At 39.6% G+C, this 21023-nt stretch overlaps 1 protein-coding gene across 1 annotated transcript; it reads left to right on the top strand.

Annotated features, from left to right (window-relative positions):
- Positions 1–8682: 8682 nt before the first annotated feature.
- LOC132829570 (uncharacterized) lies at positions 8683–18433 on the top strand. The gene is made up of 4 exons (XM_060846819.1): positions 8683–8904; positions 11598–11775; positions 12835–12890; positions 16385–18433. The coding sequence occupies exons 1-4, from the start codon at positions 8748–8750 to the stop codon at positions 17122–17124; spliced, it is 1131 nt and encodes a 376-aa protein (XP_060702802.1). The 5' UTR covers positions 8683–8747; the 3' UTR covers positions 17125–18433.
- The last annotated feature ends 2590 nt before the right edge of the window (positions 18434–21023 follow it).

Here is a 21023-nt window from a genome sequence, read left to right as displayed (position 1 = left end):
TGATCAGAATCCACAGTTGTTCCCTCCCAACCTGCTTCTCAGCTTTCTTGCTTTACCTGTCATTCCCTGACATTATTCTTCTCATTCTCTAGTCTTCCTCATGTTAACTATATCTTCAGTTGTTCATCCGTACTTTGGACATTTCGATCAGCCACTCTCAGACAACAACTCACCAGGACAAAGGACCCGATACCCAGCATGAGCAAAACCAACGTAGTGTACAAAATCCCATGCAAGGACTGCACAAAACACTACATAGGACAAACAGGAAGACAGCTAACAACCCGCATCCATGAACACCAACTAGCCACGAAACGACACAAACAGCTATCCCTAGTAGCCATACACTCAGAAGACAAACAACACAAATTCGATTGGGACAACACCACTATTATAGGGCGGGCCAAACAGAGAACAGCCAGGGAATTCCTAGAGGCATGGCACTCATCCACAAATTCTATCAACAGACACATCGACCTCGACCCTATATACTGGCCTCTGCAGCGGACAGCAACTGACAACCGGAAGCGGCAGATTCAAACCAGTATAAATGCCAGAGGAATCAGCACAGAAGCGCTTCACAGGAGGCTCCCAAGCACTGAAGATGTCACCTAGAAAGGGGACAAAACGTTTGCAACAAAAATTCCCAACTCGGCGAACAGAACCACAACAACGAGCACCCAAGCTACAAATCTTCTCACAAACTTCGATCAAAGAGTCATACAGCAACTCGTCCATGCTGACCAGACATGGTCCAACTCGTCCATGCTGACCAGACATCCTAAACTAATTAGATTAGATTCCCTACAGTGTGAAAACAGGCCCTTTGGCCCAACCAGTCCACACCCACCCTCCGAAGAGTAACTCACTCAGATCCAGTTCCCTTTGACCTAGCACTGTGGGCAATTTAGCATGGCCAATTCACCTGACCTGCACATCTTTGTGACTGTGGAAGGAAACCAAAGGAAACCCACGCAGACACAGGGAGAATGTGCAAACTCTACACAGTCACCCGAGGCTGGAATTGAACCTGGGACCCTGGTGCTGTGAGGCAGCAGTGCTAACGACTGAGCCACTGTGCCACCCTAATCTGGTCCCATTTGCCAGCATTTAGTCCACATTCCTCTAAACCCTTCCTATTCGTGTTTTGAGGTGCCTTTGAAATGCTGTAATTGTATCCGCCTCCACCACTTCCTCTGGCACCTCATTCCATACACGCACCACCCTCTGTGTGAAAAAATTGCCCCTTCGGTCTCTTTTATCTCTTTCCCCTCTCACCTTAAACCAATGCCCTCTGTTTTTGGACACCTCACCCCAGGGAAAAGACCTTGTCTATTTATCCTATCCATGCCCCTCATGAGTTTATAAACCTCTATATGGTCAACCCTCAGCCTCCGATGCTCCAGGGAAAACAACCCCAGCCTATTCAGTCTCTCCCCATAGCTCAAGCCTTCAACCCTGGCAATATCCTTGTAACTCTTTCAAGTTTCACAAATCCTTCCAGTAGGAGGGAGACCAGAATTGCACAAAATATTCCAAAAGTCGCCTAACCAATGTCATGTACAGCTGCAACTTGACCTCCCAACTCGTTTACTCAATACTCTGACCAATAAAGGAAAGCATAGGAAACACCTTCTTCACCATCCAATCCACCTGCGACTCCATTTTCAAGGAACTATGAACCTGCACTCCAAGGCCTCTTTGCTCAGCAACACTCTCCAGGACCTTAGCATTTAAGTCTTGCTCTGATTTACCTTTCCCCACCATCCCCCCCACCCCTCCCCCAATCCAACTTCACCTCCTTATGACACAGAATGTCTAGTCTCTCCATGTTCTTTTTTTAAAATGTCAAGCGCTCATTTCTCATGTGTGAGCAAATGTACTTGTTGGATTGCAACAGGTTTTATAGTTTCATGTTACATGTTGCAGTGTCATGACATTCAAGGCAATGAGCCTTGTGTAGGAACGTAGGACAAGTGTAGGCAGTCATGTATTTTTGGAAGTACAGATTCATGCCTAAGAGCTTCTTTGTATTGTATGATTCTATTGATATTCCATCTGCACCCCTTACACATTTCTCCTGATTTTTATTGCAGACCTTCAACTGATCCAATAATATGCTCTTTCTCAAAATCAAAATTAGCCATAAATATACTGCAGACTGAACTTACAGTTCCAACCTTCCTTTTACAAGCAGATTGGAATTGTTTGAAGAGTCCTGCTGCAAATGAAACCAATTACTTGTTTGTTTTACACATAAAAGTAAGCTTAGGTTTCATTTTATTTTGACAACATCTCACAGAAAGTATTGGGAAGTGTATAAATATAGAACATGGTAAGGGACTTGGAAGACATCGCGAAGTGTTTCATAATCAGAATGACATTGATGGCCTTTTCAAATTAAATACCAAATCGTTGACAACCAGATGTTGTACTAAACAACTACATTCAACATATGAACACTCAGCATGTGTCTCTCTAAATATCTGTTTTTAATTATACAATGGCAGATTTATGAAAATAATCTCAGAAATTAAAATAACAAATCAAACAAACTGAATGCCAGTCACTTAAAACAACAGTGAACCTAAGAATCAACAGTGCAGAATTTAGGAACTCAGATCACTGTCAATTTATACATCAGTATGAATCAACGAAATGACTTCTTGTGAATTTAAAACAAATCCAGTCATAAATTCTTCTAACAGTGTTTTCCCATGGCATCTCACTTTCCTGAGCAGTCTGCCCTGGGGAATTTATCAAAAGCTTTACTAAAGCCTATGCAGACCACATTAAATCTCATCAACACTCACCTGATTACCTCCTCAAAAACTTTGTTCAGATTTATTTAAATGCAACATTTCCTTAACAAATCCATGGAGACCACTCCAATTATTCTGAGCCTTTCCAAGTATAGATCCATTCTGCCCCTCAGCACACTTTCTAATAATTTCTATACCACCAAGGTTAGGCTGACTGGCTTGTAATTTCCCACACTGTTTCCTGGCCTGGTAATTTTCCTTCCTCCCTTTTGTAATAATGTTGCAACATTAGTAGCTCTCACATCCTCTGGTTATCAGCCTGAGAGGTTTTGAAAATTAATATCAGGGTCCCAAATTCTCCTTCCTTGCTCCCACAGGGTCTGGGTTACAGTTCATCCAGCCTGCAGGTTTACCCAATAGTAAGACAACTGAACCACAAGTACAAAGTTAAAAATCACACAACACCAGGTTATAGTCCAACAGATTTAATTGGAAGCACACTAGCTTTCAGAGCGTCACTCCTTCATCAGATGCTAGTGTGCTTCCAATTAAACCTGTTGGACTATAACCTGGTGTTGTGTGATTTTTAACTTTGTACACCCCAGTCCAACACCGGCATACCCAAATCAGAACCACAAGTAAGTCTCTTTCTCTCTCTTTCACCTGTACTCTCACTATTTCCTCCATGAATATCTCCTAATGTTGCTGGGGAAGGTGATGGTGACCCAGTGGTATTATTGCTTAAACAATTAATATCAATTAATGTTCTGGGTCCTGGGTTCTCATCCCACCATTGTGGATGGTGAAAGTAAGAGTCCAATGATGACCAAGAAACTGTTGACGATTATCAGAAAAAAACTTACTTGCTACACTCAAGTCCTTGAAGGGAAGAAACTGCTTTCCTTACCCAGTCAGGCCAACACATGACTCCAGACCCATAGCAATATAGTTGCCTCTTAATGGCCATTTGGGCAATTAGGAATGGGTAATAAATGCTGGCCGAGCCACTGATGCCCAGATCCCATGAATGAATTTAAAAATAAATTGTTCCCAGTTCACTTGGTCCAAACCGTACCTTACTTTAATAAAATCAATCTTTCTCCAGCTTGGAACTTTTATTGCAGATCTATCGTTATCTTTTCTATAGCAATCTCAAAACCTAACTGAAGTACCTTCACTACATGCAAAATGTTCCCCATCTGACATGGCTTCCACTAACCTGGTGGATCCTCAACCTCTCCATGACTGTCTTGGAAGGCTATAATACGTACCCAACAGTCTGCTTGTATATTTTCACTTCTAACCTCTGGCCTAATTTAGTGATCCTTCCAAAATATCACACATCCTCATTCCTTTATCAATATTGTGATTCTTCTATCCCCTCATTATCTGGCCCGAATAAAGTCAGCCCCCAAGTTAAGAATGTGTTCTGTTTCAGAGTGTGCCTGTAAGTTGACTAATATTCAAGACTGAACACAATATACTACTATAGAAAATAGCCATTCGTATGTACAAGAAAACATTCACATGTCAGATCCTTGGAGGGTCTGGGTTATAAGAAGAGGCTGGATAGACTGGGACTTTTTTCACTGGAATGTAGGAGGTTGAGGGGTTTTATAAAGGTTTATAAAATCATGAGGGTCATAGATAATGTAAATCGCAAATAAGGTGGATTTTCCCAGGGTGAGGGAGTTCAAACCGAGGACGGATATTTTGAAGGTGAGAGAATAAAGATTGAAAAGGAAGTTGAGGAGCAATGTTTTCACACAGTAGGTGGTTTATATGTGGAATGAACTGCCAGCGGAAGTTTTGGATGCAGGGACAATTACAGCATTTAAAAGACATTTGGATGGGTAGAGGAATGTTTAGAGGGATATGGGCCAAATGCAGACAGTTTAGTTTGCGAAGCTTAATTGGCATAGACTAGTTGGACCAAAGGGTCTGTTTCTTTGCTGTATGACTCTACATTTTCAGACATTTCATCACCACAATAGGTAATATCATCAGTAAGCATCCAGTTGAAGCGCTGGTGGAATGGCCTGCTTTCTACTTATGTATTTAGGTTTCCTTGGGTGGGTTATGTCATTTCCTGTGGTGATGTCATTTCCTGTTCTTTTTCTCATGGGGTGGTACATGGGATTCAAGTCAATATGTTTGATGATAGAGTTCCGGTTGGAATGCCATCCTTCTAGGAATTCTCATGTGTGTCTCTGTTTGGCTTGTCCTAGGATGAATGTGCTGTACCAGTCGAAGTGATGTCCTTCCTCATCTGTATGTAACGATACTAGTGAGAGTGGGTCATATCTTTTGTAGATAGTTGCTAGTGGTAACCAGCCACAAAAAAGACATGACACATACTCACTAGTATCCTTACATATAGATGAGGAAAGACACCACTTCGACTGGGACAACACATCCATCTGAGGACAAGTCAAACAGAGACACACACTAGAATTCCTAGAAGCATGGCATTCCAACTGGAATGTGATAACAAACACGTTGACTTGGATCCCATTTACTAGCCCTGAGAGAAAAAAACAGAATATGACATCACCACAGGAAATGCCATCACCCACCCAAGGAATCCTAAACACATCAGTAATGAGTGGGCCATCTCACCAGTGCTTTATCCGAACTCTCACTGATTATGTTACCGAGTATGATTAAAAAATGTCTGAAAACGAACCAACCAGCTCAACGAGCAAACCTACATCCAAAGTTAAATATACCTCAACAGCAGTAGAAAATCTCACTATGAGAATGTTGGTTCCATTCCTGTTCAAAAATAATACATCGAACTCAAACAAGATATACCTCCCTCAGAGATGGTCCCAAATGCTCAGGAATCTAAAACCCTCTCTTCTGTAACATTTATCTAGGCACACATTCAGCTGTTCTATCCTTTTATTTCTATATTCACTACTGTTTGACACCAGGAGTAATCCTCAGATTGCTACCTTTTTAAAATCATGCTTTTCAATTTCTGACCTAATTCCCTTGCAGGACTTCATTTCCCTTCCTTCCTAAGTAATTAGTTCAAACTTTGGCCAAGCCCTCTTATTGTTCACTGTTCTCATTCACAATGTTCTGCCCTGCAGCTGTTCTAAGATATCCTTGACTCTGGCATCAGCTACCTTCCCTCTAGCCCCACCCCCCTCCCATTTATCTCTCAGCCCCCGGCCCACAAGCTTATTTCTGATGAAGGGCTTATGCCTGAAATGTCAATTCTCCTGCTCCTTGGATGCTGCCTGACCTGCTGTGCTTTATTCCAGTATCACACGATTGACTCTGGCATCTCCTGTCAACATATCATCCTGGAGTCATATCTATAAATGCTGAAGCATCAATCAATTCCCCTTGGTAATGAATTCCCCCTTCATTATTGATCTTCCATATTTTTCCTCCCTCCCACAAGCAGCAGGACCACCCTAAACGTCATGGCCTTGGCTCTGGGTGGCCTTCACAGAGGAGCCATCACTCTCACTGTTTTCCAAGCCCACAAAATAGTTTGCCATTGTGATAGATGTAGGGATTCCCTCATTATCGCCCAATCCTCTTCTTCTGTCTGCTGGTCAATCATTCCCACACACTGCCTGCAGATCCTTAAGCTGCAGGGTGACCACATCCTGAAATGATTTTCTCAGCCACAAAAATGCTCTGTAATGGCACCCAGCTTATCACTCAAACTCCAAAACCGGGAGTCCTTGTTCCATCCAGAGGCACTTACTGCAGGTCATCCACACTGCCAGGAATGTATAGCATTTCCCAAATGGTGCTGGATGTGCAAACCATGGGACTGAGCTCCCTAGACATATCCTAATTCAATAGAATATAGATCCTTTTTTTTAAAGTCCTTGTACCTATTTAACATAGACTCAAAAAAATGTATTATTCTTGGGCACTCTAGATGCATTATGGGTCAAGGATTGGGAGATGACAAAAAGTTTCCCAGTTGCTCCTTGGCAGAGGCTGCTGGCACAATATTTCAAGGCCGATGAAACCTTGACGGGCACTGGAATAGGATGGCATCACATTCATTCCGAGCATTGGTACCACGTCAACAGATGATACAGTCAGGTGATGATGCCCTGGACATCCTCAACCACTGCCTGCACTGATTCTCTGAGAGCAGTGGATAAAGACAGGAAAGTCAGTAGATTCAGGATCTGATCGTTCCCGTCTGCCTCCATGAGGGATCTTCACCTACTGGTTCTTTCGCTGTAGGCTGTGTGCAGCCACTGGAAGTTGCTGTTCTTGCTGGGTTTAGTGAGATGAGTGTAACTGATATCTTCTTCAACACTGTCACTGCTTGTTTACGAACACTTGAAGTAACCCTCCAAGTAAGGCTCCATCTCAGATATTCAAGCTGATAGCCTGTTAGAAACATTAGAAGAGAAGAGCATTTAAGTAACACTAGTTCTGATCTTGCACCATCATTCACAATGAAGCAACATGCTATGTTAAATTTATAGTATGATGTGGACATTTCAGAAGCAGACCAATTTCATACCTTATTACGGACCTGAGTTAATACAACCTTATTCAAATGCATACTGCAGATCCAAAGTGTTAATGCTATATGGATGGACATATATCCACCATCACAATAGCCCCTTCCAAATGAAAAGCACCTTTGAACATTGCAAACCATGTAATTGCACATTTAGTTCGGTATGAGAATGTGGCAGCCAAAAAGCATCATATTCTAATGTCCACATTTGATTGGTGTTGTAGAAATGAAAAAGCCAGGTGAGATTTTTAGTTTTTCATCTGCATAGCTTGTGCATCTGAGGGTATTAGGGAGCCAATTGATGCAAAATGTATAATGGTCAAAATTGCCTTAAATAATTGTTGTCAAAAGAATTTCTTTTAATGGCATCCAATTTGATGGCAGATGGGCAGCACTGCAAACTCAGTGTGTGTGTGGTTAATACATTACATACACGCACATCACTATTTGTTGTCCATTGTTCCTCAGCTCTGCGGTGGGTGGCACAGTGGCTAGCACTACTACCTCACAGTACTAGGGTCCCGGGTTCGATTCCAGTCTTGGGACACTGTATGGAGTTTACATGTTGTGTCTGTGTGGGTTTTCTCTGGGTGTTCCAGTTTCCTCTCACAAAGATGTGCAGATCAGGTGAATTGGCCATTCTAAATTGCCTGTAGTGTTAGGTGCATCATTCAGAGGGAAATGTGTCTGGTTGGGTTACTCTTCAGAGGGTCGGTGTGGACTTGATGGGCTGAAGGGCCTGTTTCCACACTGTAGGGGAATCTAATCTCCATCAAAAGAGATACTCCAACTTGATCGTTCAAGCTGAAGTCACCCCTCAGTAATAATATTGACCACAGTTTTCATTACCAGAACTACTCACCGCTTTTTTTCCATTCCTTCCTATGTGGCAAATATCCTTTAACATCCAGTTCTGATTCTTGCTCAGCCTGCAACCATGACTTGATAATGTCAATTACATCTATCATTTTACATCTATTTTGGCACCAATACATCAGCTTTATTGTGATTGTTGTATGCATTCAGATAGTGTACCTTGATTGTGTGTTTTTTTTAAAATTGTCGCAAACTTAAACCTTGGGTGCTGAAACACCTTTAACTTTGTAGTTGTCCAGTCCTGTCCCATTTTGAATTAAAAACCTGAAGCCTGATTGTTAAAGAAAACTACAGAAGTACTTCATGTACAACTATTTTTAATTCCTCATACTGATGTCATAAGTAAGTTACCATTAAGTCTATGTTAAACATTTTAGAAGAATGTGATTAAGAACAATAGTTGGTGTGAAAAACATATTTGATCAGTGAATTGGAGAACCCCACCCTATAACGAAACCAGTAAATCACGAAGATAGAAATAGCCTTGGAGCAATCACACCTTAATATTATAAATACTGCACCTTTTGAGGATAGGTTATTGCTGAAACAACAGTTGACACATCACCTCTTTCACTGTGTGGGAGAAATCATAGAAAGAAATGGCTTCAGTTCTACCAGTACTTCTTTTTTGCCTGATTCTTCAATGCACACCAACCTACGCTCAAAATCCATGCATGATTCAGAATGCCATCGCTGGTGGTCCATTTAACCTAAGCGTTAATCCACTGTACTACATGGCAAATACAGAATATAATGGTGAGTTACTGTCAGCTTCAGCAAAGGCAATGCCTTTTCTGTAGGGTCAGACTTAATCTTTAAGTCAACTGTTATGATAAATTTTTCTATCTTAAAAATAGAAAATAAAAATGAACTTTGTCTTTTTAACCAATTAATATTTGCTTTCATGTTCTTTAAGTGTAAAAAGGATTTGGGAAAGAAACAGATTGCTGATGAGGCATGATGGCCAAAAGGATCTCATAACTAGCAATGTGCAGATGTAGATATATGTAGATTCAATATAAGATGTAAATATATTTCAGTTTGGTCACAATAATCTGCTTTTTAGTTCTGCACATTCAGAGTTTTACATAACTGTGGTCATCTAAGCTTGGTGTCTTTCCAATTAATCTAGTACCAATCATCACTTTAAGGAGCATGTTTTATATATCCTTTGGTGTTGAATGCTACTTTTAATAATTGACAATAACATTTTACTTAAGGCTTTTGGCATGCCCCATAACATCTTTGCTCATTTTGCAGTATTATGTGGAAGTGGTAGCAAAGAGTCTACAGTTTATAATCTTCTGTGCTTTCGTTACTGAACTGCTCTGCCAATGAAACAGTTTCCTGGATTTAATTTATCAAATCATATCATAATTTTGGTTCTTTTTACTAACTCTCCACTAAATCTTCTCTGGCACTAAGGGGAACAATACTAGTTTCATTTGTCTGGCCAACATGTGACTCCAGAACCACGGTTGACTCTGAGGGCAATTAGAGATGGGCCATTAATGCTGGCATAGCCAAATATACCCTAATCCTGTTAATGAGTTTTAAAAAAGGTTTGACTTGACATAGTAGCTAACATTTTCAACGATCAGTGAAATTTCTATCTGCATTAAGAGGGCAGGAAGAAACTTGAATGGAGGTGTTTAATATCCTGAGGTTATTTTGAATTACAAAGTGAATGATTTATATTTTACTATAAACCTCCTTACGCCTCTAAAAGTTTGGAGTTTGTAAGTACAGGTTATGTTAATAATTTTACCCCACCATTGTGAGAAATCTAAAACCCTTGCATACTAACCTATCATACTTCATAAATTTATTATCATTAAATTAAAATGACTCCATTACAGAATAGACACATGTTCTAGTGTGATATCAAGTCATATAGATAACAACTGTCCCAAGCTCTATCCAGCTGTGCTAACTCATGTTTCTAGTCAAGATAGCAAGAAGGCCAGTAGAATGGATTTCAAGACCTCTCTGCTGAGGTCAGGTAAAGTCAGTTTCATCTACAAATGTTCTTCCCATCACCTCGGTAGGAATATTTACTCTTTGTATTCACAGTTTGTGGAAAGTTGTCAAGATGTTATCTGCAAAACTGCATTTCAGACTGCCAGATATACACAGTAGGTCAATTCTGATGAAAGATCAATGACCTTAAACTCTAAAAGAAAGGAGTTAATGCTCTCCACCAATACTGCCAGCCCTACTGAGAATTTTTCAGTGTTTTCTGTTCTTATTTCAGATTTCTATCATCCAATGTGTTTTGGTATTTTTAGATATAATATAATACGGAAAAATTTGAGGAATTGCATTTTGATACAACAAATAGAAGTAGGACTTATACAATTAACAATTTTACTCACGTTGCTTGTCATTTGCATGTGTGGCTACTAAGGATAGCTGGTCGTGTCGTTTTGTAGCTAGTTGGTGTTCATTGAGCAAAACCAATGTAGTGTACAAACTCCCATGCAAGGACTACACAAAACACTACATAGGACAAACAGGAAGACAGCTAACGGTCCGTATCCATGAACACCAACTAGCCACGAAACGACATGACCAGCTATTCTTAGTAGCTACACACGCAGATGACAAGCAACAAGAGTTCGACTGGGACAACACTACTATTATAGGACAAGCCAAACAGAGAACAGCCAGGGAATTCCTAGAGGCATGACACTCATCCATAGATTCTAAGGTGTTTTTCTAAGGAAAAACGTCTTTAGCCAGAGAGTGATGACTCTGTGGAATTCATTGCCACAGAAGGCTGTGGAGAGCCAGCCATTGTGTATATTTAAAACAGAAATAGATAAATTCTTGATTGCCAAGGGGATCAAAGTTATGGGGAGAAAGTGGGAAAATGGGGTCGAAAAATCTAGGAGCCATGATTTAATGGTGGAGCAGTCTCGATTGGCCAAATGGCCTAATTTCTGCTCCTATGTCTTCTGGTCTTATTTAAAAAACACATGAGGACTTTTTTTTAACAGAAGGTATCACATGTGGAATAAACTTCTGGAGGATGTGGGCGCAATTAAGACATATAAAAGAAACTTAGATAAGTATATGAGAGATATGGGGTAGGAGGAGGCAGGTGGGACTAGTTTAGTTTGGAATAATGTGTGGCATGAACTGGTTGGACTGAAGGGTCTGTTTCCATGCTGTATTATTCTATGATAGATTTCTGATTAGCAGTCGTATGCAGTATTACACGATTAGGTAGGGCAATCAACCAGGATCATATTGAATGGAAGATCAGGCTCAATGGCAGGGCTAAATATCCTGTTCCTACCTTCCAATGATCTTCCTTAAACCTCTAAGTTGCAAGATGAGCTTAGCACATTTGACTAACAAAAGAAACATTAGAATTAGCTGTTATTTTATGTTTGTGATTGCCAGGATATCAAAATATAACGTCAGTGTTGCTATTTTCTCCCCAGTTACCATTTTAGGAATTAAGTCTGAGGTTGAAGTGGCTCTGTCAGCCTTGAAGAACAATATCAGCTTTGGTTATTGGGAGAACAATTCTTCACTTTGCTCGGGTATTTTTGCGAATCGGACTTCATCAAGTGATATCTGGATTTCACCCACAGACATGTCAGCTAATGTGACAATTAGGTATATTTTATATGCTAAAAAGCATTTTACTATTCATCTAATGCTCACTAAGTAGTGAACATCTGTGTCACAGGAATATCATATGCATCCTACACAGTGTACTTTATAATTGTCCAAAGGATATAAACTATTTTACAAAGCAGCCATACCTGTGAAAGGTATTAGACAAATTCATTTATTACTACTTCTATCATCCTAACTACTACCTACTTGACGATGGTAAAAATGAGGACTGCAGATGTTGGAAACCCAAGTCTGGATTAGAGTGGTGCTGGAAACGCCCAGCAGGTCAGGCAGCATTTCTGCTCCTAGGATGCTGCCTGATCTGTTGTGCTTTTCCAGCACCATTCTAATCCCTACCTAACGATGGTCAAGTTACCCATCACTAGTCACTGAGTGGGTAACTTGAAAAATATACCAAATGTGGAGGAACCACTCTCCAGTGTAATTTTGAATTGACAGACGAATTTAAAAAAGTGGGGTGGTAAAAATCAAAGCTTTACCCTTCTCGGTACTTATTCAAATTAACAAGCGGCAAGTTACAAAAAAAACAGTCAGAGCAGCCATCCTCATTACATGGCTTCCAAGTAATTGAATAATTCCTTCTCTCAAGTGGTGCATAAGCACCATAAAACCAAAGCATGAAGGAAGGGGCTAATCATTAAAACCCAGAATCACAGGAAGAGAAAAAAAAATCTACAGTTACCTTTGCTAGCCCACTTCAGGTCACATCATGGTTTCATTTCAACTTAAAGTCCTCACATAAAATTGCAGAAGTCCAGGTATTTTCACCTTCTTAAGAATATTTGAAAATGTTGCGTATAAATAAGGAATGAAGTAGAAAATGCATTGATATCGAACTTGGTAATTTAAAGTTAGTTCTCAACATTGTTTAAAACTTTTAATTATGAATTGTGACATTCAGTAGCAATTATTAACCACTAGAAATAGCGACTTTATACACTTTCTGCTATACTTAAGAATCCATGTACTTGAGTGCATGTGACAATAAAAACCTAATTCTAATTCTAACTTCCTTTTTTGTCTATTTGGTTTCAGGGCCTATATCAAGACAGTGAACAAAACATATCTTCTAACCAAAATGATCAGCACAAGTAGGTTTTGTCTTCAAATATTGTTAATAATGATAGATTAGTGGCTAGATTTACCATTGCGTTTTTATAAGTTTTCTTTCTATAATTGATATCATGCAAAAGCCCATTTCCTATGCTTACCCGTCCACTTCCTATAATTTTGGCCGTAAACTGAATCCTTAATTATTCCCACAAAGGTTAAGGTCCTGGCATAAAATTACTCTTTTCCTCAGGTGCAATTTGTGTAAACATCAGATTGTTGTGTCTCATAAATGGTAATGAATTTAGAAATCTTGAGCCATGTTGTGCTGAAATATTGTGGCATATGGATCATACCTTGAGTTCCTTATCTCAGCAATTCATTACACAATGCAATAACCAGAAGGAATATCATCTCATGTACAATAACATGTCTCTTTGTCCCTCTTGGGCTGTAGTGAGCAAAGAGCAAGTTGTCTATTTTCTCTTTATATCTGAAATATTAGACAATTATAGGCATGCAAGTACCCCAAGAAATTCACTGTCTTAGCACTCTATCACCAAATGTAACTTGTCAGTGTGTGGTATATGTGTTCAAAGATCTTTCATACTCCTGAGATTATTCAAGATAAGAGATCGCCCCTCAAAGTGACTATAACATCATTCCAGATACACATGGACCTTTCTCAGCAAATATTTCAAGGAATTGATACATATAACATGTTTATTTATATTCACATATATTTTGGAACTTCCATTTAAAGGTTCATCCTTCGTTTCCACTCCCTCTTTTTCTGTAGCCTCCCCACAACCCTTCTTCAAAACCCTCAGTAAAGATTGGGTCATTGAATTCGCCGAAGATAGATGTTTGATAGTCAGTGGTTATAGTGGGCATACAGGACAATGGAGTTGATCACAACCAGATCCGCAATAATTCATTCCTGATGAAGGGCTTTTGCCCGAAACACTGATTCTCCTGTTCCTTGGATACTGCCTGACCTGCTGTGCTTTTCCAGCACCACACTCTCAATCTAGGTCAGCAGTAATCTTACTGAAGTTCTTTTAAGCCACTTAAACATCAACTAAATCAAATTAAATCACATGAATTAAAAGGGCCCAGACCCTTAAAGTAAAAATCAAACGTTCAAAATTAAAATTAACAAAACTCAACCAGCAGCAAAGTTGCAAAATTAATGAGGTAAAATGCAGAAGATTGCATGGAAAAATTCACTCCAGGGCATCATGGACCTAAAAGTCAATCACCATCACACTTTACCTGAAAATGGGAAAATTCATATTCAATTTGAGGTGTTCAGGGTCTATGCCTCAAACAGAGTTTAGCCTGTCATGTATTCAAGTAAGAGCTGTATCACAGGCTGTCTGACACAAGGTTAACTACATTCAGGAAAAACAGGGCTTCATATGGCCAAAAAGGTATTCCATAAATGTTTAACTGTGGGCTACAAATAACAATAAGTACTTCAAATACAGTTACCTGAATGTGAAACCACCAGAGGAGAAGGGTAACCCTCTCAATTCCATAATCAAATTTTTCAGTCTGCTGACTGATACCATTCTATATCTAAAGCAATGCTCTGAAACTCCACAAACATTGACATTACTGTCTCCAATTGCCAGCTTCAACATTCATCCTTCTGGTCAACACAATCTCATTCCCATCCTCACAAACAGCCTTTTCCCAGCCTTCCCCAATCCTCTTTACCACTTCTTCCTGTTTACACCTTTTCCTTGCCTCAAGGCCTACCCAAGGACCAGGCCTTCGATATGGAGACTTCTCTTGCGAGCATCCAATTTGTGTCGCATTTCCATGGCAATAAGGTCCATGTTGTCATGTTACTTGCTGTACCATTTGTTGGGGTGAAGCTGTGGTCAGAATCCAATCTTATGCGCACCTCAGGCTTATATAATCACACATCAAACAGCCCCTGTTATAGTGGTAAATTTGCTCTGAGTCCGGAACCCTGGATTCAAGCTCCAGACATGTGTAATAAGATCTCTGAACAGGTTGAGTAAAAAAACCTGCACAGCAAGATACTAAATGGAATGTCAATTATACCACTCCGGCAGTGAGGGCACTTATCAGGCAGTGGTAGTATCCCCACCTTTGAGTTAAGAGGCCCAGGTTTGAGTCCAACCTGTCACCAGAGGATGGATTAATTTAAAGGAAAACCTGCCTGAGGGCCCTTCTGGTGCAGTGGTAGTGACCCTACCTACAAGCCAGAAGGCCTGCATTCAAATCTCAACTGCTCCAGAGATTTCTCTTAACAGACTGATTAAGAAGTTATATTAAAAAGCTTGGCTCTTGTGGCACTGTGGTGTTGTTCTCTGGACCAGGAGGTCTAGGTTCAAGTCCCACCTATTCCAGTTGTATCTCATAACATACCTAAACATTTTGATTAAAAGTAACTGCATATCCACCTTTTGCAAAGATTTAATTCCATTGTCAGTGAGAGAATCTGAGGATCTCCCCAGCAATTATGTCGTTCCCCCAGCTATATGTTTATTCTGTGAATCTTGTGATGCTAGCCACCTAGTTACTAAAATGTTTACTGAACCATTAATGATGTTTTCCTTCAGAGATCTGATAATGAATCAAAGTTTTAGTCAAGATATCCCTGAAAGTATGTCAATGTTTACATGGAATATTTGGGGATTTGTTGATACATCAAAGGAAAGGTCTCAAACATAAGCATTTAAAAGCTAATGATGTGCATAATCCTGATATAAAGCTGTTGAGTGACAACACAGAATTTTGAAGAACAATTTCTGATAAACAATATCATATCTATAGAAACACTGATAGAGTCATAGAGTCATAGTGATGTACAGCACAGAAACAGACCCTTCGGTCCAACTCCCCCATGCCGATCAGATATATCTTATCCTAACCTAATCTAATTCCATTTGCCAGCACTTAGCCCATATCCCTCTAAACGCTTCCTATTCATATGCCCAACCAGATGCCTTTTAAATGTTGTAATTGTACCATTCTCCACCACTTCCTCTGGCAGCTCATTTCATACACACACCACCCTCTGCTTAAAAAAAAGATGTCCCTTAGATCCCGTTTAAATTTTTCCCTCACCCTAAACCTATGCCTTGTAGTTCTAGACTCTCTCCCACTCCAGAGAAAAAACCTTTTATCTATTTCCCTGATATTGCTGTAATACACAGAAATGTCTTCAGTGCATTGGAATTGAGGAAATCATTATTGAGTAAATAATATCAATCATATATTTCATCATTTTTGAATTCACAGCTTTAATTTAAATGTAAAACTTACACAAATTTTATAATCATGTTTTGCCAAGAATCTTCTGACTTGAAAGACTGAGAAGTGAGAATTGCTCTTCTGCACTATGATTTCCACTTTGTAAAGTTGGAAGTATAATTAAAGATTAACAGGAGTTAATATTTATGTATAGAATTGGAATCTATAACTTTGAATACTAAGAAAATGTATGTATTATTAATTATAGTGATAATATTTACAAAATGCAATTGGATTTGTACAGATTCTAGTTCTGGAGCTGGGACCACTGCTTCATCCAGTACCAGTAGCAACATGACCACAGCTTCAACCCCAACCGATGGAACAGCGAGTAACGTGACCACAGCTTCAACCCCAACCAATGGAACAGCGAGTAACATGACCACAGCTTCAAACCCATCCAATGGAACAGCTAGCAACATGACCACAGCTTCAACTCCAACCAATGAACCAGCTGGCAACATGACCACAGCTTCAAACCCAACCAATGGAACAGCGAGTAACATGACCACAGCTTCAACTCCAACCAATGAACCAGCTGGCAACATGACCACAGCTTCAACCCCAACCAATGGAACAGCAAGTAACATGATCACAGCTTCAAACCCAACCAATGGAACAGCAAGTAACATGACCACAGCTTCAACCCCAACCAATGGAGCAGCTAGCAACATGACCACAGCTTCACCCAAAGTCAATGTAACAACTGACAACATGACCACTGCTTCACCCAGAACCAGTGTGACCACCAGTGCGAAGATGAACAATACCACAAATTCTCCTATCAGCAAGATGACTGTGAAAACCACTACTCCTTCCAGTACCAGAACAACCATCATGCAGATGAATATCACCACATCGTCAAGCACCGTGTCAGATACTACTACCACAGGAAATGCTATGAGCACCATCAAAACTTCAGGCGGATTCACCATTACTTTGATGTTCTTAATATTTATAGGCATTGGGCACACACTTTTGTAATCAAATTAATGTCACATCTGTTGGAATGTTCACCTGTACTTACCTACAGATATAACTGTCCTAACATTTTCTGAGATTTTACACAGTAACAGTTCCTGATGTTATACAGTGGTGATCTTAGGGCTGTCATTTGGAAGCACCTGATGTTTTTTACTTACTTTAATACACAGTTAGGCTCAATTGATAAATGTTAAATCTGCTTCGCCCTATTATAAATTACAGTTAATGCTAATTTCCTAAACTAACTGGCATGATGAATCATGAAACATTTTGTTGCACTTCTGATCAGAATTTATAAATGAAAATATTTGCTTTGCATTTATTAATTCAGAAGTTCAGCCAACTCCCTCAATGTGAGACTACATGAAGGTCGCAACTGTTTTGTTTCATGTAATTTTTATGGATGTTTGCTGCCTTGTATTTTTTGACATTATTAAATTGTATATGGGATGTACAAGATGTACACTGTAACAACACTTCCAATATATTGAAAACTTTTTGGTCAGCTGTTTAATTATTAACTCTATCACTTGGCTTTGATGATGAGTCTCAATCAGGCAGCATGTTAGATGATCAATTGGTGATAGAAACCAACATTCAGTCTCTGCTAAACAGTGAAGGCAGACAATGAGCTCAGAGGAAGCCTGAAAATTGTAATGGAAAGATTCTACTTTACAAAATAATTGCGATTGACTTTGAATTCCTGTTCCATCCTGACTGATAGTTGAAGATCAAATTGTTTGTAATTTTTCAAAATTATCTTTGAATTCAACATATCATTAATTACTGATATCTTCTTATTGGTTGGATGCAATACATCATGGGTAAAACAGTTTCTATGGGATGTCATTATAAGTTATAATAATTCTGACTCTTTAACAATCCATTTGTTTGAGCCTTAAGTGCCATTAATATATTTATATTTTATTTGATGCAGTTTATAAGAGGTAATCCTTTAAGACAATCTTACATTCTCAATTAATAAGTATTACCATGACACATGGTCCATTTGGACTTCAAAATTCAGACACTACAATAGGCATCATAAATATATCACCAACTATTGACCTATTTTCTCAGCTTTCAATCTTTTTTCAATTTTCAGATCTCATTTGTTACTTGGATTAGTTATCTTATGATATATTAATTGTTATCTTTATATTTCTTGTGCATTTGACTGTATAAGATATTGCACAGCTCTAAATATTCCAAAAGCAATGATATATTTGACATTTTATCCATGTTATGAAGATTTGCAATGTCTGATATCTTGCAATTGCACTTTAAAAGATAAACACCTACCAACTTATTTTAGCTTCCTCTCTCTTTAATTGAAATAATTGTCAACTTTTTTGTGAACTAGCAGCAAGATTACTGGTATGCCTCACACATCTACTTGAATAATACATTAAACTATATAAGAATTATTGACCTGAATCTTAACGTGTTGCAGCTTTTGCCTAGAGAGTTGATGGAGTGTTCAAATTGACTGGGGAAGTTGGTTCAAACACATTGGCTTCTACATTTTGTCTGAGTGCATTGTGACAGCCAGTATGCCATTCACCATATGTTAATTGTTCAAATAGAGCAATATTTTAAGTGTATTTTGGGTTACTAGGTTTCTATAAATCATCAGTGCAAACTAGGCAGGCACAGAGCAGTAATGAGGGGGTCTTTAACAGCTTCAAGGGAATATGCCACTTAATATTTAGTAGCACCATTGATTTCCTACCTGCTTGGAGGACTGGGTTTATTTACAGCACTTTCACTAAGAGCTTACATTTTGGAGCTGAAATGTTTGATCTCTAGCATCGCTCTGATGCAGATCTAGGTTCCTTAGATTGGACTCCAAATGAGGACAAGATGACCAGGAAAATCACCAACAACAGCTGCAGCCTGCTGACCACTGATCTGTAGCTGTGCAGAAGAGAAGCCAAGTTTCAGAATGAATGATGACTCTAAATGAGTCCCAGTATATACCATTACATGAAGAGATGGCATGCCATGTGATCCTGCTCTTCCATGCAGCCTCATGGCAAGCTGAAGCCACAGTCAGATATTTCTTAATTAAAGTTAATCTTCTCCTTATCTCCACAGACATGATTCAACAGTAGAAGGAGTTCAAAATATCAGGCAACAATACTAGCATTTACATAACAGCAACCATCAGAAACACCTTACAGCCAAGGAAGTATATTTGAAGTGTAGTCAATATGGTAATTTAGGAAACAAGATAGCCTGTTTTACACATGGCAAGCTTCCAAAAACAGCAATGTGAGAATGACCAGATCTGTATGTTTTGCATTAATGGTATGACAGTGGGTTGCTTGTCATCATTAGAAAAATGCTCACAACTATGTTGTTTTTATAAGAGGCACAATTAAATTTTATTGCTGCCATTATCCGGAAAGTGAAAAGTTTAAAGAATCATGCAGAGATACAACTCCTCCATGCTGACCAGATATATGAAGTTAATCTGGTCCCACTTGCCAGCACTATGGCCCATATCCTTTTAAACCCTACTGATTCATATACTCAGCCAGATGTTTTTTAAATGTTGCATCCAGCCTCCACGTGGCAGCTCATTCCATACACACACCACCCTCTGTGTGAAAATGTTGTCCCTTAGGTCCTTTATAAATCTTGCCCCCTCATCTTAAACCTATGCTGTCTACTTTTGGATTCCCCCACCCCAGGGAAAGGACTCTGTCTATTTACCTTATCCATGCCCCTCATGATTTTATAAACACCTATAAGGTCACCACTCAGCCTCCAACGCTCCAAGGAAAATAGCCCTCCAACCCGGGCAACATTCTTGTAAATCTTTTCAAAACCCTTTCAAGTTTCACAACATTCTTCCAATAGGAGGGAGACCAGAATTGCATACAGGATATTCTAAACATAGCCTGACCAATGTTCTGTACAGCCGCAATATGATTTTTCAACTCCTATTCTCAATGCACTGACCAATAAAGGGAAACATGCCAAACACATTCTTCACTATCCTATCCACCTGTGACTCAACCTTCAAGGCACTATTAGCCTGTAAACTAGAATCATAGAATTCCAACAGTGTGGAAGCAGGCCATTCGGCCCATCACGTCCACACTGAGCCTCCAAAGAGCATTCCACTCAGACCTACCTCAACCCTGTAACCCTGCATTTACTGTGGCTAACCCACCTAGTCTGCGCATCCCTGGACACTATGGGACAATTTAGCATGCTCAGCCTACCTAGCCTGCATATCTTTGGACTATGGGAGGAAAGCGGAACATCCAGAGAAAACTCATGTAGCCAGATGGAGAATGTGCAAACTCCACACAGATAGTTGCTTAGAGTGGAATCGAACCCAGGTCCTGGCACTGTGAGCCCACAGTGCTAATAACTGAGCTGTGCTGCCCCTCTCAGGTCTCTTTGTTCTACAACACTCCCCAAGACCTTGCCATTAAGTGTATAAGTTCAGCCATAATTTGCCTTTCCAAAATGCAGCTCTTCACATTTACCTAAATTAAATCCCATCTGCTATTCCTCAGCCCAATGGCCCATCTGATCAAGGTCCTGTTGTACTCTGAGGTAATCTTCTTCACTGTCCACTGCACCTCCAATTTTAGTGTCATCTGTAAACTTACTAACTATACCTCTGATATTCACATTCAAATCATTTATATCAATGACAAAAAGAAGTGGACCGAGTACCAATCTTTGTGGCACACCACTGGTCACAGGTCTCCAGTCTGAAAAGCAACCCTCCGCCACCACCCTCTATCTTCTACCTGTATTTAAGAAGGGAGGGAGGCAGAAAACAGGAAACAACAGGCCAGTTAGCTTCATGTTTGTAACAAACAAAAACAGAAATTGCTGGAGAAACATTCAGCAGGTCTGACAGCATCTGTGGAGGA

Source organism: Hemiscyllium ocellatum, chromosome 29 (genome assembly GCF_020745735.1).
Source record: "Hemiscyllium ocellatum isolate sHemOce1 chromosome 29, sHemOce1.pat.X.cur, whole genome shotgun sequence".
NCBI classification, from domain to species: domain Eukaryota; kingdom Metazoa; phylum Chordata; class Chondrichthyes; order Orectolobiformes; family Hemiscylliidae; genus Hemiscyllium; species Hemiscyllium ocellatum.
Note: the sequence above shows the minus strand (reverse complement) of the source record. Positions and strands in the feature narration are given on the sequence as shown.

Bases quoted from the DNA above. Each gene is read 5' to 3' on its own strand.
- LOC132829570 (XM_060846819.1), top strand. From the start codon at position 8,748: ATGGCTTCAGTTCTACCAGTACTTCTTTTTTGCCTGATTCTTCAATGC. The intron at 8,905-11,597 runs GTGAGTTACTGT...TTTTCTCCCCAG, and splicing joins GGCAAATACAGAATATAATG to TTACCATTTTAGGAATTAAG. The intron at 12,891-16,384 runs GTAGGTTTTGTC...GGATTTGTACAG, and splicing joins AACCAAAATGATCAGCACAA to ATTCTAGTTCTGGAGCTGGG.